The sequence below is a fragment of the Copidosoma floridanum genome, unplaced genomic scaffold (genome assembly GCF_036245765.1).
Source record: "Copidosoma floridanum isolate Cflo_tuat_1 unplaced genomic scaffold, Cflo_Japanese_pri ptg000009l, whole genome shotgun sequence".
In the NCBI taxonomy this organism is placed as follows: domain Eukaryota; kingdom Metazoa; phylum Arthropoda; class Insecta; order Hymenoptera; family Encyrtidae; genus Copidosoma; species Copidosoma floridanum.
Genome location: NW_028321886.1, coordinates 1,478,014 through 1,494,935, shown reverse-complemented (window position 1 = coordinate 1,494,935; position 16,922 = coordinate 1,478,014). Strand labels below are relative to the sequence as shown.

The window sequence follows — 16,922 nt, the reverse complement described above, 5'->3', positions numbered from 1 at the left end:
CTCCCCGTTACAGTAGGTAGGTATAATATAATGTATAGTAGGCCATACATCCGTAGCTACCTGCTGACGCTTCCCCCTGTTCTCTCCCCATAGCTACGTACACCCCGCTACAGCAGCACAACCCCGCCCGACGTCTACCCGGTACAACAACAGCGACCGACTATTTTTTTTTTTTTTTTTTTTTTAATTTTTTTTTACAGGCACTTCCGCCTATAAATCGCTGTTGCACATTATATCCCCGTATGTATACGTATGTGCTTCGCCTTTTCTTCCTTGTGTTTAAACAGGTGACGGATGTGACGCGGCTCGGGATTTCGGGGATACTCGAGCGCAGTGGAGATCTGTACAAAACCAAAGCTGTGCTCCTGTATTTTCTATGTAGGTTATACATGCGTCCGGTCGAGATCTCTCTTCCGCAACTGCCCGAAGACTTTGGGAGTCCCTGAAGTCATCGAGAGTCTTGGAGGATTTTCACATTTTTTCACCAAACCATCACAGTCTTTTGCAAGCTTTCTGTGACTTTTCTGTGAGGGCTTGGAATATACTTTTCGAGAATTTGGCAGTCTCTTTCGATGCATCTTCTCGACTTCATACATGCTGGAGGCGTTACACCCATCAATTGCATCCTTGATGGTGACACCGCTTACACCACTGAGCTGTGATTAACCGGAGCTCCTCCATTTCATCATAAACCTGTCGAGTTTGAGGCTAAAAAAAAAATCAAGGAAGAAATTCCAAAGGGAAACCCAATTACCATACAACCATCATCACCAGAGTGGGCTCCGTTTTACCACTAAACGCGTAAAAAACTCGGCGTTGATTTTTTTTTTTTTTTTCCTTTCCTCGAACAACGTGTTATTATGACCCGACGCGTACGCGTTAAGTACCTGTGCATCGGTAATTCGCACCACCAGCTCGTCGCCCAGTGTTTGAAAACATAAAAGAGGGATAAAATTTCTAGAGCATAATATAATGAAACCTTTTTCTAAACATGTACGGAAAAAAAGAGAGAGAACCCAACATCTGTCCGCACATAAGTGTACACCCCACCAACAACAACTGGCGCTCCCTCCGAAACCTTTTTTCTTTTTTTTTTTTTTTTTTTTTTCTTTATACGCAAGCATACGCGTTTCTGCTGCCGGCTGGCAAAGTAAAAAGGCCTCCACCGAGGAAGGACGGATCCTTTTCCCCTTCCCCGTTGGCGCGCACACACCGTGCACAGGTATTCCCTCTTTGGCGGTGTATATACGCGCAGCCGGCAGCGCGATCCTTCAGTCCTTGGTCGGCGCTCGGCTCGGACGGTGGATGTTGTACTTTTTTCCGAGCTGCCGCTCCAACACTCATACCGATCTATCGGTACTTTTTGATTGTCTTGTATAATTCAAGGGCCCTTTTTTCGTTCGCTGCTGTGGAATTGTTTGTTTTGTTTTCTTTGTCGAGTGAAGCTTTGCGAGAGTGACGATTAACAAAGTGCGGGGCTATACGTATATATACATGTGGTCTTGGAAAAAAGGAAGCAAGTGTCAGTGCACCGTTGACTCCTCCCCGTAGCTGGAGCAGCATCCCACGCTCACTGTGAGACCGAGAGAGAAAAAAAGAATAGGTTTCACCGCGCACGCGATAACCACGTCCGATCTCGAGATTGAACAACAGAAGCGGATGGTGTGATATAATAAAGGACTACGCGAGAGGAGGAATACAAGAAGCGAGGAAACAAGCGGAAGCGCGAGCAAGAGAGGAGGGATGGAAAGAGCGGCGTGATAAAATTAATTGAAAAAAAAAAGAAAAAAAAATACCACGGCGCGCCGGAGTTTCGCACTTGCAGCTACACAACACACGAGTGCTATACATACAGCAGCACCGAGACGGCCGCAGCATGATTATCTTCATATCCGGATTTTTAGTGGGGTACGTCGAGCGTGAGCCCTTCTTTTCTTTTTTTTTTTTTTTTTTCGGTCACGGACTCTTGCGCACCTGCTCCGTTTTTTTCTTTCATTCTTTCTTTTTATTTTGTATACGCGTGTATGAGTCTCTACTTGCCCGTTTTTTCGACGCATGTGTGCGGGTGTTGCATGTACGTGGCGTGCGTGGGCGTGTACTCGTAGGTACACGCGGGTAATTGTACAATGTACGTATAGATGCACGCGAGAGAAAGATCGGCAAGGGTGATTCCGGCGCCGATCCGAGACGACCTGCTATACGTGCGCGCGTAAGGTGAACTCGCGCGAGGTCGCGCTTCCATACATTTCTCCCACTTCCCCCCTTTTTTTCCACATCCTATATGCGTGGTACGGTGTGTGTAGCATCTTTTAACGAGTGTAAATATGTATATGCATTTTTTTTTACTCCTTCTTTTGTTGCTTTAGTTTAATTATGGTGCTTTGTTGCTTTGCGTCTTACGAAAATCCTCTGTGTGCAATCTCTGAATATTGTATACATTAGAGCACAATAATTCTAATAACTAATGAATAAAAAAAAAAAAAGGGAGTTTCGAGGATGGGATGTGGGTAACTTGCTTATTAAATCCAATGTCTTACAAGCCCATCATAAAACCCAATAACTAAACCCATGACAAAATCGTATAAATGATTGGATAAACGTTCAATTATTTTTGTTATTTTGAAAGTCAGTCATCTTTGGTACGAAATAATAATTTGAAGTTGATGGTTTTACGATGTACGATCTTTGCGCATACCCGGGTGACAAATCATTCAAATCCCCTACTATACTCTGCATGCTACTACCACGTCTCCGTTCATGTACTGTATCTGTATTACTCCTAAGCCGCAACAACGTAAAGCTCCAGACCGCGAGAGCTGAAATGTAATGCGATGTTGTGTAATTAATGCCTGGAACAACCCCCCGAGAAATGATGCTCTGCACTACTGCGATCGGTAAATATTTATGCGTCATTCGCAAACTCCACCCAAGCGCTTCTCTGCTTGATACGATGCATTGCATGTAGGCATACCCATATCAATATTGTTGCCCAATGCGATAATTTGCGTCTAATGGAATCAATTAGCATCGGCCATTGGAGCGCACTTGACAAACATGTGGTATATGTATATAATACTTATATGATGCATGTGCGTTTGGTACATTAGCGCGTGTTTTATATGTACATGTGCATCTTTTGTGGTGTTGCATCATGTTCTTCTCATTATACTTGTACGAAAATTTCGAAATGCACAACTTGAAGTTCATTAGATTGTTGGCACTCGAAATTATTATACGGTTTCCTGTATAATCAAATTTCAAGTGTATGCAAGCACGCAGTCAGTCGGTAGTTTACGGGAAAAGAAAAAGAAGGAAAATTGTCACCTTCATCCATCCAAACTGCAATGTACAACGCACTTCCCCAAGGCTTCCTTTCTCCATTCACTGGAAAAAAAAAAAAAAAAAAAACTTAAAATTCACTCTCGGCTCGCTTTGCATACATTATTATTAGGCACCTGTACAGGTACGGTCGATGAAGAAAATTTATATGAAAAGATTTTACTTCTCTGTAAAATGAAAAAATAAAAACACGAAAAGGACACGCGCCCACGCGTGCCGGCTATCGAATGTCCAAACGCGTGTGTCCGATGGTTATTCGGACGCATGTGTATGCAATATACACCCATACATCGAGATCCACGGGCAAGTGGTCGCAGCGTGGAAAAAACCGTGTATAGGGGCTGAAAGAGCACATTATGTGGCCGAATGATTCACTGTCCACAGCTGGTTGCACGGACATCGGGACAAGTCCAAGGAAAGAAATAAAACGCGCGAGGGTATTTACCTACCTACATGTGTACGCGTATAAGCTCGTCTTCCCGGAATATATCAATGCGCTCCTATAAGTGCATCACCTGGCGGGCGTGTTTGTTGGCCCTTCGGCGAGGAGCAGCTGCCGCCACGCGACCCTCCGTATACTTACACGCGCGTTGTAAACCATCACATACCTACCTACCTTTTTTCGCCTTTCTTCCTTCCTTCCTTCATTCGCCCCGTGTGCTTATATGTATATAGGTGTACATATTGGCTTCATTATCTCGTGCAAGAAAATATATTATATGTATACGCTTTTCTTTTGGATAGGATGACGCGCACCCCTGTACTTTCGATGACTTGGTTATTAGGAGATGGAGAGAGATTTTTATCAGTCGCGTCTTTTGTGTTTTTGGACTTGGTTTTACGCATAGGTACACATGATAGTTACAATGTCTTGCAGAGCACGTGCGAGGAAATGATGGTTTCTGGGGGGGGGGTTTCCATTGTTCCCTGGTGATCGGTGGATGCTTTACGTGTTTATTGTGACAGGGCGCACACGATAATACATAATACATACATCATACAAAGGGCGCAGGTCAATTTTCTTTTGGGATGTGTGTTTATTTTCTTGCGACAAGCCTTTTGTTGTACTTTACGTTATTCTTATGCTTAGGATTATCATTGGCATGGCATCTTTCTTTTGTGGTGTTTTACAATTTTTGAATGTATAGGGAGCACACAGAATTTGGAGGATTCGGAATATCTGTAGTATCTACAAATTCTGTATAAGACGGACTTTTTTTTCCTTTTTAATTATCTCTGTTCACGATATTGGAGGATGTTGTTTTTTTTCTTGCAGATGAATACAATACAAATATTAAATATATTTTTTCAAATACTTGGACTTTTCTTTCAAGTTGTGAGTCATTAATTTAAAATTCATGAAGAATAGGAAAAACGCATTAGCCCCACGATTTGTTTAATGGCATTGTTTTACACCGATTCGTTCATACACACAGTCATTAGAGAGAGAGACAACCCACCAAAAATCGAGCGTCATCAACGTACGATGTGTATAAACGTATACAAATATATATACAACAAGACCTCTCTTCTCATTGGCATTCCCGTCGTACGTTTTCGGGGGTCGAAAACTTTGGTACAAAACCTTCCTTCCTTTCCTCACTCTATGTAACACACTGCATACAACGCAGTCGACTCGACTGGCCCATTGCTTTTTCGTGCCCACCGACTTCCTCCCCCGCACGCATACACAGCCACATGGTCTTTGTCGGGCTTACTTTTTAAAATACGATTCGCTCGCATCGCGCATATTCATCGTCGTCGAATTCAAAGCTCTTTCGTGGTGCTTTCATTTGCATTCATAGATATACCGCACAGAGGGAACTTTTTGAATATATTTCGAGGCTTCGAAAGCTCGCGACTATGCATAGATGCGGGTACAGGCATACATATGGGTATCATTCTTCGACGTTGTAAATTGCTCGCTGCACACTATATCTGTATATATTGGTGGTGCACGCAGTCATGCGTATATTATTTTTTACATGCTGTACCGTCGGCCGAAAATTGCGTTTGGCAATCGAACGGGTGCTCCCCTTTGTATGTATCCCCATAACGTATTTTTCAATTATAATTTCGTGCGTACGTTGAAACGTCGAAATACGAGACAAAGAGTTGTAAAAGTGACATTCTGACGTGCCATTTGATTGCTCGCCCATAATCGACCTTCTCCCTTTTGCCCACTAATGGCCCTTTTGATAAGCATGAGTCACTATACCACAACAGAGCTTTTGCCATTTCATCGAGTACCACCTAGTTGTACCTGCACACGAGGGAATTGAGCCACGACGGATGAGAATGGAAAAAAAAAAAACAATTTCTCCCTCCTCACGACGGGAAGTTTGCGTTAACTCGAGCGCAAAAAGGAGTAGTAAAAAAACTACGAAACGATGCCATTTCGGAAAAAAAAAAAAAATTATGATTATCTGTGCCCGGTAAAACATCCACTTTCGTTGCTCCCATAATAAACTGTATACGTGCTGAGGTCCCGTACAACTGGTGCATCGCATTGTGTTGTGTTACTGCGCACACCCGGTAAATCAGCGCGTTGAGCATAAAGGGAAAAGAGGCGTTGTCGGCTTTACGACAGTTTTATGGAGATTTACCCTCCGACTGTCTGCCAGTGCTGCAGAAAATATACTCTATCTGTTGTCGGCTCGGGTTATCTATTTTTTTTGTCCTGCTTTTTTATATTTTCACGATAGTACGCGGCCAAGGGATATTTTTTTTATCTCATTAACTGCGCAACGTGGGGGTGATTCATAATTGAAAGGACATTGCGATGCGGCACAATGTTTGGATGTGGGTGTCTAAAACATGTCATCAAGTTAGGTATACACATATCTGTACTGCATAACGTAGCGAGTGTATAATATGTATGCATAAAAAAAAAAAAATATATATAAATAATATATGCATAGGTACACATAACATCCCTGATCCCAATGTCAATAACGAATGACAGGTTAAAAATACAATTATACAATAAGTATAGAAAATATATTCTTATCATATGATGTGACGTTTTAAATAGATAAAAAAAAAAAAGGCCTCGAGCCTGTGTGTCCATGACGAGTGAATAAACAAAAACAAAAAATGTTTTTTGTCAACTTGCAGCTTCCCCCAAAAGATGGAGAGGCTAGGGCCCACGTCGAAGGGTTACGCGGGCGTGGGCGGAGGGGGCTCCGGTAGCATATACGCGAGCAGCCAGCCCCACCATCACAACAGCCACCACCAGCACCAGCAGCAGCCGGCCCTGTCGTCGTCGTACATGACCGGCCAGTACATGTACAGCCAGAACTACGCCCACGCGCCGTACGCGGGCCCCGGGGTCCAGCCGACCTACGTCCAACAGCAGTACACCAGCCAGCCCCAGAGCTACGGGCCCGTCGTGCAGGGCTACGGCGGCCAACCGGGCCAGGCCTGCCACAAAAAGTCCGCCGTCCGCAACGGGGACGTCATGAAGCGGTGCCGGCTGCAGGGAGCGTAAGTATATATACACGCATTTGTCTCCCCCTTACCTCGTCTACCTTCTCGGTACTTACTTACTCTGCAGGGGGAGGGGGGGTCGGCGACTCTTTTAGTGCACTTGTCCGGTTTGCTCTTGCGCCACCTAATTAACACGCGCGCTCTTGCGCCTTGGGGTCACACGGAGGTGGTGTATACATAAGTACCGCGTGTTTGTCCCCCTTTATTAGGTACATTGTTTAGTTGTATACAAACTAGTGAAATATAAATTTTTTTTTTTCGGGGTACGCATCATTATTATTTAAAATAACACATGCAGGGATATATTTATATAAATTCCGAATCGGTCACAATCCGATTTATAATGACTCGATGAAAAATGTATCGTTTACACTTCGTTACGAATAAAATAATATAAAAAAATAATGATAGTGTCGGACAAGCGTGACTCGTTCAGTGGTCAACTGTTGTGACATCTTAAATTCATTGTGACCACCAAAGACGATTGAAAAAAAGAAAGAAAAATAAAAAAAATAAAAAATCCTCCCATCAACAGGTACGAGCTGTCGCAGGACATGCTGGACAAGCAGATAGAGATGCTGGAGCGCAAGTACGGCGGGGTAAAGGCACGCAACGCCGCGTTGACGATCCAGCGGGCGTTTCGTCGGTACACCCTGTTGAAAAAATTCGCGGCGATAACGGCGATGGCCAAGGTAGAGAAGCGCCTGAGCCGCAAACTCCAGGAGGCCGCCGAGCGCCAGGAGCACCTGCAAGACGCCCGACTCGCCTACCAACACCACAATCAGGTGTACGTCCAGTCCCACCAGCAGCAGCACTACCAGCGCCAACAGCAGCAACAGTCGCCGGTTGGCAGGCCGATGCCCACGCGGAGCATGTCCCTCAAGGAGAGGCGTCACGTTGTCGTCGACGGATCGGCACGGGGCTGTGCGTCACCGGTGCCTCGTGGACAACCCGGGCGATGCGAGATACAGATAGCTCCTGTACCGCACCAAACGGTGAGTTGGTTTTTTTTTTTTTTCCCCTCACTTGCATTGATTCACACTGCCTTCCTATGTCACTCGATGAGTTTTTTTTTTTTTTTTTCTTATGTGTATCAATTAAGTGCGTCGACCCGATTCTGAATTTTCAGGTCTACTGTTTCAGCCACGCGATAATTATGAAATTGATACGTCACAGTTGTTCCATCCAACGGGTACGCGTTCGATAGCTTTTTCATCGCGATGACAAAATACGACATTTCGTATTTTAGTGACAATGAGAAAAGTGTTCCGCGAATTACACGTGTCTCGGGGTTTTCCGAGAATTCGTTTCAAAGTCACAAACATTTTTGTGGCTGTCCTATGGATCCTTTTAATAGCCGCGGATATGTATATCTATTTTAACTACGCGTTGATCGACAACTGACGATCGAACCGTGACGTTTACCCACGGGGTCGGATGAACGAGTTTTCGATGCGAAGGATCATTTAGGGGCATTATATGGGTATAGCACATTTACGTGGTGGTGGCCACCCGTCAGGGAAAACTAGAAAGTCAGGGAATTTCAGTGGTATCCCATCATCTAAGTACGCTAATTACCGCGACAATTGAATCTAAATGAACAGCGGACGATCTTTCGGTGATTCATTGTTCTAGAACATCGTGTTTATACAATTGAGTTGTTAAAAAATAGTAAGTTAATTTATCGTTAAAATAGCGTAAAAGTACACCCATTAGTTCGTCGTTGGTCATTATCGCGCAACAAACCCTTTCATCGATTCAATCCTGTCGGGAACTTTTTTCAACACATTTTTTTTTTTTTTTTGGCAGCGACGCGTAACCTACTCTCGAGTCAACCAACAAACTTCACCCCCAAATGATCCATAACAACAATTAAAAACCCCAAAAATTGCAATGATCGTAGAACCAATTAGCGAACCACCAATTGGTGAACCACGGCGTTGCCACCAGTGGCCGGCACACGCCGTCGCTTACACCGAGTCCTTGTGGCAGACAACAACAACAACAACAGCAACAACCACCGGCAAGCCCGTGCTGGGAGTCCAGTTCACAGGAGAGCGGTTCCAGCATCAACTATTACAATCCCCAGGTGAGCCTCTCTTATCTTTGCTTTCTCTCGATTCTCGCTGATTTACTGCATCATGACCCTTCACGTACACGCACACTCCTTCCTCTCCAACCATAAGAAGATCGAAAGAAACAATATGTTTTGCAGTGAACTCCTTTACTTTTGCTTCTTCACACATGCACACAGTACCTTTTATCTCTCCCGTTGAGCGCTCCACAACTTTATTCATCAATGCGTCACTCTCGACAACCGAGCAATAACACTTGAATGTCCATAAACATACATGTACAAATATACCTACGACCGCTGTGTACCTGCAATATTATATTATATTATATTCCCATTGTCATCATTGCAGGAGAGCCTTTGTACTGTACGCCAGGACTCCCCTGCAGCACGTGATACGCAGCTACGCTCAACCTCGTGCACATCGCCCTCGACGCCTTTACAACAGGGACAGATAATCCAGCAGCAAACGCTCCAACAGCAACAGCAGAACAATTGGTCGAGCAGTACGTCCCAGTTGAGCGGCTCGAGCGTCCGCTCGGTTGGCCGGACCTCGAGTTTTGGCTCCTGCGGCAAGGCCCTGCCACCCGAAGTACCCAAGCGCACCTCGTCCATTACCTCCCGGTCTATGGAAGGCAGGCACAACGGGCTCAGCAAAAGCGTCGAGAATGGCAGTCTTAGCTCGGTACAGAGCTCGGGTAGCGACTCGACCAATTGCGAGAGCTCAGAGGGCGACATCACCCAACGCGGCTCGCCCGTCTGGAAGCACAAGGCTATTGTGAGTCCCTATATTTTTAAAAAATTTTTTTAGAAATAGCAAAGCAGTCTAAATCAACTAAAACATATGTGCTTTACAGTCGAGTTCCCCGGAGCATCAGGAAATGATCGTGCACGCGAACGACAGCGGTGCTCTGCTCAGCAACGCCAAAGACCTGGGTGGTCTCGTAGCCACGAGTGGTAGCTACCAGCTGCCGTTGCTCCACCACCACCATCATCTTCACCACAACGAGCACGGCGAGCACAACGAGCACAACGACGACTCCTCGATATCCCAGGTGTCGGGCAGTAGTTACACGCTCAAGGCCTCGGAGACGGTGCGCAAGCGACAGTACCGGGTCGGTCTCAACTTGTTCAACAAAAAACCCGAGCGCGGCATCAACTACCTCATGCGCCGTAACTTTGTTGACAACTCGCCCCAGGGTGTGGCTCGTTTTCTCATCAGTCGCAAGGGTCTCTCCCGACAGATGATCGGCGAGTACCTCGGCAACCTCCAGAACTCCTTCAACATGGCTGTGCTCGATTGCTTCGCCCACGAGCTCGATCTGGCCGGCATGCAGGTAAGTCGATCGAATCTTTATTTATTTATTTTTTCATTCGTATACCAACGTAGCGCATATAGAGTATGAAAAAAAAATCAATGAAATATTAATTCCAACATAATCAGGTCGACGTCGCACTGCGAAAGTTCCAAGCGTACTTCCGTATGCCGGGCGAGGCCCAAAAGATCGAGCGTCTGATGGAGGTGTTCAGTCAGCGTTACTGCCAGTGCAATCCGGACGTCGTGATGAGGCTACGCTCGCCCGACACGATATTCGTCCTCGCGTTCGCCATAATAATGCTCAACACGGATCTGCACACGCCGAATCTCAAACCCGAGAGGCGCATGCGGATCGAGGATTTTGTGAAGAACTTGCGCGGCATCGACGACTGCGGCGACATCGACAAGGACATACTCGTCGGAATCTACGACCGCGTCAAGGCCAACGAGTTCAAGCCCGGCTCGGATCACGTGACGCAGGTCATGAAGGTCCAGGCTACGATTGTCGGGAAAAAGCCCAACATGGCCCTGCCCCATCGCAGGCTCGTCTGCTACTGCAGGCTCTACGAGATCCCCGACGTTAACAAGAAGGAGAAACCCGGCGTCCACCAGCGCGAGGTCTTTCTCTTCAACGACCTGCTCGTCGTCACCAAGATACTCAGCAAGAAGAAGAGCAGCGTCACCTACACCTTCAGGCAGAGCTTCCCGCTTTGCGGCATGCTCGTCACGTTGTTCGAAGCTCCTCGTAAGGCATCCTTTTTTTTGTTTTCATTTGTTTATCATTCGGATCGAGGTGAAACAAACTAAATGCCACGAATTGCAATATTCCTACAGACTACCCGTATGGCATAAAGCTGTCGCAGCGCGTCGACAACAAAGCACTAGTCACGTTCAACGCGCGCAACGAACACGACCGGTGCAAGTTCGTGGAGGACTTGCGCGAGTCGATCAGCGAGATGGACGAGATGGAGACCCTGCGTATCGAGACCGAGCTCGAGCGCCAGAAGAATAGCCGCGGGACGCGAGGCTCCTCGGAAAACCGGGACTCCGGAGTCGCTGACGTCGAGGTCTGTCCGTGTCCGGGACCCTGCTCCGAGAGATCGGAGGTCGCGGACAACGACTCCCAACAGCTCAAACGGTCCACACTCAGCAATTCTCTGCTCGACATCCACGAGCAATGTAAGTATTTCAAATGTGCCAACAGAATACATACAGGAATCGTATATAAAAGGGAGTTACATTGTAATCCGAAATTGATAAGCCAAAATTAACTTTCGCGAGATGTATAATGAAATCAAAGTGACGTTCAAGTGAAATTATTTTATGTAACTCGGAGGCCCTTGAACGATGGTTATCTTTTCATTTACATCCAGTAAAACATGTATAAAACATAAAGAAACATACTAAATTTTGGTGAATTGCAGTTGCCGGGGAGAAGCCACAGCGTCGAGGCAGCGTCGGCTCACTGGATAGCGGTATGTCAATTTCCTTCCAGTCGACTTCCGCCAGCTCGATGAGCCAAGGCGCGAAGGCGAGCGGAGTACCTGCACAAGCCCAGCCCGGTGTGAGCGCACACCCAGGTGCTGGCGCCGTCAAGGGAACAGCCATCGCTCAGCAGCCCTCTTTTTTAGGGAGCCTCTTCCACAAGCGCGAGCGCAAGCTGTCCCACAGCGAGGAGGTCCAACAGCAGCAGCAACACCACAATCATCATCATCATCATCCTCCTCCTCCTCCTCATCACCATCAGACACCGCCACTGCAACCACAGCAGGGCTTGACTGTGACTACGATGCAGGGCTCGCCCAGTCCCGCGGCTCCCTACGGTCGCACCACTGAAGTCTAGACGTATGCAGCACTGAAAGGGCATCGTTTAGCTAAATAATATACTTGCGTTTCATTCGTGCTCTCATCGCTGGTCATGTCTGCATAAATATCTTTTTTTTACTGTCTATCCTTTGTGCGGCGTCTCCGTGGATATGGCTGGTCGACGAGAGCAGCGAGCGATTGTTTGTCCGAGACGGGCAAAATATTTATTGTACGTGGAAAGACTTGTTGTCGCGCGCTCAAGAGCAATCATTTCTAGTCATGTGTAGTTTATTGTCTCGCGATGAGCAATGTCAACAGTTTTTCCCCCGTCACCAGACTGTAATTACACGTACCAATACTATATTGTATCATGTATATTACACTGATTTTTTGCACGTTAATTTTTATTTCCTTTGTTTTTGCTACAAGTTTGTATTGCTTGTCGTTAAACTGTTAATTTTTTTGTTACGATTAATATGAAAATGCATGCTCTTGTAAAGAAGAAGATGCGGCAAAAAGAGACAAAGAATGCGGGAGAAAGCGCGTCCGTCTGGCGGGATCCGATCGAATGCTTTTCCTCTCGCGCAAATATTGTACATTTTCCGCGCATGGATCTTTTTTTCGATTACCATGTTTTTTCTATACTTGTATAACTCACCACGCGATGTACCCGCACTCTCTTCTTGACGTATAAAAAAATAATTAATTAAACGTTTGTGTATAGTATGTATTTATTGCATTCGCCCAGCTATGGGAATTTTAATAGGATTTTTTTTTTTTTTTTTTTTTTTCGTACGTTATATTTATATAAACTTGCAAAGATTAATGCAATTCATGAATGTTGAAGCAATTATCGCATAGTAGCGCGTGAAAGATCGTTTTAGGGCGAAACAATTGAATTTTGTATAAGTAATCTTTATACGTGCGTGTCTAGACTCTGTATTAGGCCTAAGTTCCGAGACATTACAGTGAATTGAGTCACTATATAGTAATATTGTAAATAGTAGAAAGAAAACAAAAAAAAGATATATATATATACATATATACATAAAGCAAAGATGTCTGTATCGTTCGTATCTCTAAGTATATTAATTGGAGTACAATAATCGGGATAAACGTCATTTGAGGACAAACGTAATAATGGAGCCTGGAATCATTGAATGACCTTGAAAAATAACTGTTCGAGTCACTGGATTTCAAATGCAGTATTATACATAGAACGTACCAAGAATGAAAGATTCCTCCCCTTTGCTGTCGTGTATCACGTTCTTATATTTACGATGTGTATGATTTTTCGGTAGCATTTTCGGGAAAGGCTATGAATGTAGTAATCGTGGATGTTTCTATTTGTTTATTCGTCTGAAAGGGCCTAAATCGATGAGCCAAGACTTGTCGCTATTGTAATTAAATAAATCAATCAAAGTGAGATTTGTATACATAATTATATGAATTAACACTAGGCGACGCGTAATCTTCTGGCGATTGGCGATTTATAGATTAAATCGGTTAGCAATTTATTAATAAAAAAAACTACTGTCTGCAAATACACACACCTTTCGCCACAAGACGGAAAAAGTCGTAAATAACATTTATTGACAAAGAAATGTAATTTGAGATCGATTTCTGTTTGGAACTGTAACGAGCTCTAATTGTATTGTACATACAACTAATTATTGTAATACGAAGTATTTCAAAATAATAAATTCACAATATATGAAACGTTGCTTTTCTTTATTTAAATATTTTTCACCCCATTTCCTTAGCGAATAAGTAGATCCCGAAAATCACACTAGAATTCTATCGATACCCTCGATACCCTACTGACATTTTTTTTGCTTCGGGCGTGATCGGGCTTCGTCGGTGGCCCTCGCTCTTGTATGTACTTCAATCAACGTTATCTAGCGTGCGATTTTTCTCGTCGCTCATAGACCCTACTGACGTTTTTTTGTTTTGGGCGACGAATAAAAGCACGACTCAGAGTTTGCCCTTTAAAATGACATATAGAAATCTGAGTTGTACTTTTCTTCGTCCGCTGATAAATATTGGCTATATTCGACAGGCCGGACACCCTATACGGACGTTTTTTTGCTTCGGGCGTGATCGAATTCATCGGATTACTTACTTATGTCGGTGGCCTTGGCTCGTGTAGGTCAAAGAGCCACACCAAATCCACAGAAAGAAATAATTTATCTGTTTAATACGTGATGATTTTTCTGATCTCGATGATGAAGCTCTGATTGAATTGCACATACAACTGATGACAGTGTTAAAAAGTGTTGGAAAACAAGTAATAAAGTTTCAATGAATCAAATGTTTCTTTTCTTTATTTAAATCTCTTTTACCCTAGTTTTGACATGATTAAATTGTTGTAGTAAGATATATATATATGTAGTCTTTTAACAATGAAATAACAATCTTACAATGATTACAAATATTATTATAAAACAATATGACATATGCATTGTACTAAAAAAATATTCAAAGATAATTGTAAAATCATATAAAAGAAAATAAATCCATGTATTTTAATACAAATACTTATGAAAACTATTTTCAATGCAGACCTCTACAATGAGGAGTCAGTTTTTTGTCATTTCTTTAGAGCAACTGCCTTGAAAATTTCAAAAAATATCGGAATCTGTGCAGCCAATTGTTGAAATTCCGGCTTTTCAACAACATCTTTCACATTATTTACAACGAACTCAACGGCTTTACTCTTCAACTTGTCATTGTTATAACTATCAGCTAGATGTATGTGTCCGATGACGTTGTCGGCACTCATGTTTTTGATAAGTTTCTCAACGCACAATATTTTCAACTTTTCAATTTGATATTTCTCAGCCACGTACAAGAGATCAGCAGCAATTTTATTAAAATGTCTCACCCTCCCGGTGTACATGAACCGCAACATTTCCTGTAAAATCTCATACTTGATATCCTTGACGATCATTGAACTAGTTACCTTCTCCATCATGTCATTGTTGAACATACTCGCCAATACCGGACTCTTCACTGCTAGAATGCACTTGTGTGCATAAAGCGTTTTACCGTCAACATGTATCTCAAAATCACTAAACTCCTTGTTATCTATAAGCGTCTCAAAAGCATTGACAGCATCCACTCTCTGGGCCAGAGTCTCTGAATCACTGTCCTCATCGTCGCTTGAGTGGAACTTGGCTGGTCGATAATCCCAATCGTGGAACAAAAAAGGGATCTCCAAATACTGGGGTATAAAGACCTGTCTGTATCTACAGTAGTCCTTTACCATGAATCTATCTGCGTGTAATTGAACTCCTGCAGTTGAGGTGTACGTATTCTTAAAGACAAACAGATTGTGAAAACCCACCAGCTCGCTGTGACTATCGTCAAACTTGACAAAAGCAATCTCAACGTAACCTTCGATTCTGGTCAAATTTTTGAGGATACACTTCACGTAATACTCGTCATTGGGTGATTCTTCGACTAGTGTCAATTGCAATTGCCACAAACGAGCAGAGTCGCATGTACCCATTTTAAACGTGGGCGAAAGTATTGGACCATCTTTAATTAACTTGACGAAATTGTCTACTTTCCAATGGTACGACGACTGTTTTTTTTCTATTTCACCTGCACACGTACGTGCAGTCATGTTGCTTGCTCCACTGTTAGACATGAGTGTGTATAATACTGGTTGCTTATGAGGTGTCTCGAACAAGACTACCATACGCTCATGGAAAGTAGTCTCTTATTTATATTTACTCAATTTACTGATGATCCCAATAAAATTTGTTGCATCAAAATAGTTTTCCCTTGTGTACACCAAGTCATGAGTACTTGTATATTATTGTAATTGTGCCCACTACTTCGTCATGCACTAGTCAATACTGTCAATCAGTACTTGGACTCAAGGCCTTTTTGACGCGATTCTTTTGGAATTTCTATAGAGAAAACATTTTATGAACACATGAAAAGGATTTGTTTGGTTTTGGTTTCAATGCACAGCACTTTTATTTGTTTGTTACTTTACACAAGCAGACAAGAAAAAGAACTCTCCCCAGAACGTGTAGCAGCCATTTCGGGCTGATGTACATTTGTCTTTTACCCGAACGTATAAATATATAAGAGGTCGATTTTCAAGTACAAGATAAGTTATAAACCAGCCGCCACTTCTATCGTAAATATAAAATGAAAATTTAACGTTGTTTGTGATGTTTGCGGCAAGTTTGCAATACATTTTCTACCTGAATAATGATCTTTTATATATTTGTACTTTCGGGTAAAAGATAAATAGTAAACTTGCCGCCAATAGTGCAGACAACGTAAACTTTTATTTTATATTTTTATAACAGTAGTTGCGGCTGGTTTATAAATGAGTAAATGGCTCTGGAGCTAAACTGCCTAAAGCTCTCCTTCAGAATTTCAGAAGCAATTTTTGGCCAAAAAAGTTTCGACCGCTAGATGGCGCTAATCCAAATAATTATTACTATTTATAGAAGAGCCATTAAAACAATTATAAACCAGCCGCAACTAATTTTGTTAATACGAAATAAAAAGTTAACATTGTTTAAGCAGTTGGCGGCAAGTTTACAATGTATCTTTTACCCAAACATCGATCTGCTATATATTTACAGTTTCGGATAAAAGATAAATTGTAAACTTGCCGCAAATAGCACAAGCAATGTTGAATTTTTATTTTATATTTATAACAGTAGTTGCGGCTGGTTTATAAATAAGTAAATGGCTCTAGGGCTAAACTGCCTAAAGCTCTCCTTCAGAATTTCAGAAGCAATTTTTGGCCAAAAAAGTTTCGACCGCTAGATGGCGCTGATCCCAATGATTATTACTACTTACAGTAGAGCCATTTTAATGATTATAAACCAGCCGCAACTAACTTTGTAAATACAAAATAAAAAGTTA

The 16,922-nt window shown here is 43.2% G+C and overlaps 2 protein-coding genes across 9 annotated transcripts in view; one reads left to right on the top strand and one right to left on the bottom strand.

Moving 5' to 3' along the window:
• siz (Brefeldin-resistant Arf-GEF family protein schizo) overlaps positions 1-13,035 on the top strand; it is a 113,461-nt gene extending 100,426 nt beyond the window's left edge. For 7 of the 8 annotated variants that reach the window (XM_014361661.2, XM_014361665.2, XM_014361668.2 and 4 more), the window contains 8 exons: positions 6,457-6,825; positions 7,364-7,823; positions 8,732-8,917; positions 9,255-9,680; positions 9,760-10,239; positions 10,347-10,965; positions 11,055-11,399; positions 11,645-13,035. In XM_014361661.2, the coding sequence (XP_014217147.2) occupies positions 6,457-6,825; positions 7,364-7,823; positions 8,732-8,917; positions 9,255-9,680; positions 9,760-10,239; positions 10,347-10,965; positions 11,055-11,399; positions 11,645-12,063 (3,304 nt within the window). In that variant the 3' untranslated portion in view covers positions 12,064-13,035. The remainder of the gene's footprint in view (positions 1-6,456; positions 6,826-7,363; positions 7,824-8,731; positions 8,918-9,254; positions 9,681-9,759; positions 10,240-10,346; positions 10,966-11,054; positions 11,400-11,644) is intronic. The other variant, XM_014361666.2, reaches the window with a different exon arrangement.
• A 1,373-nt stretch (positions 13,036-14,408) lies between these two features.
• LOC106645737 (protein maternal effect lethal 26-like) lies at positions 14,409-16,080 on the bottom strand. The gene has a single exon (XM_023390918.2). The coding sequence runs from the start codon at positions 15,727-15,729 to the stop codon at positions 14,617-14,619; it is 1,113 nt and encodes a 370-aa protein (XP_023246686.2). The 5' UTR covers positions 15,730-16,080; the 3' UTR covers positions 14,409-14,616.
• Between the last annotated feature and the right edge of the window lie 842 nt (positions 16,081-16,922).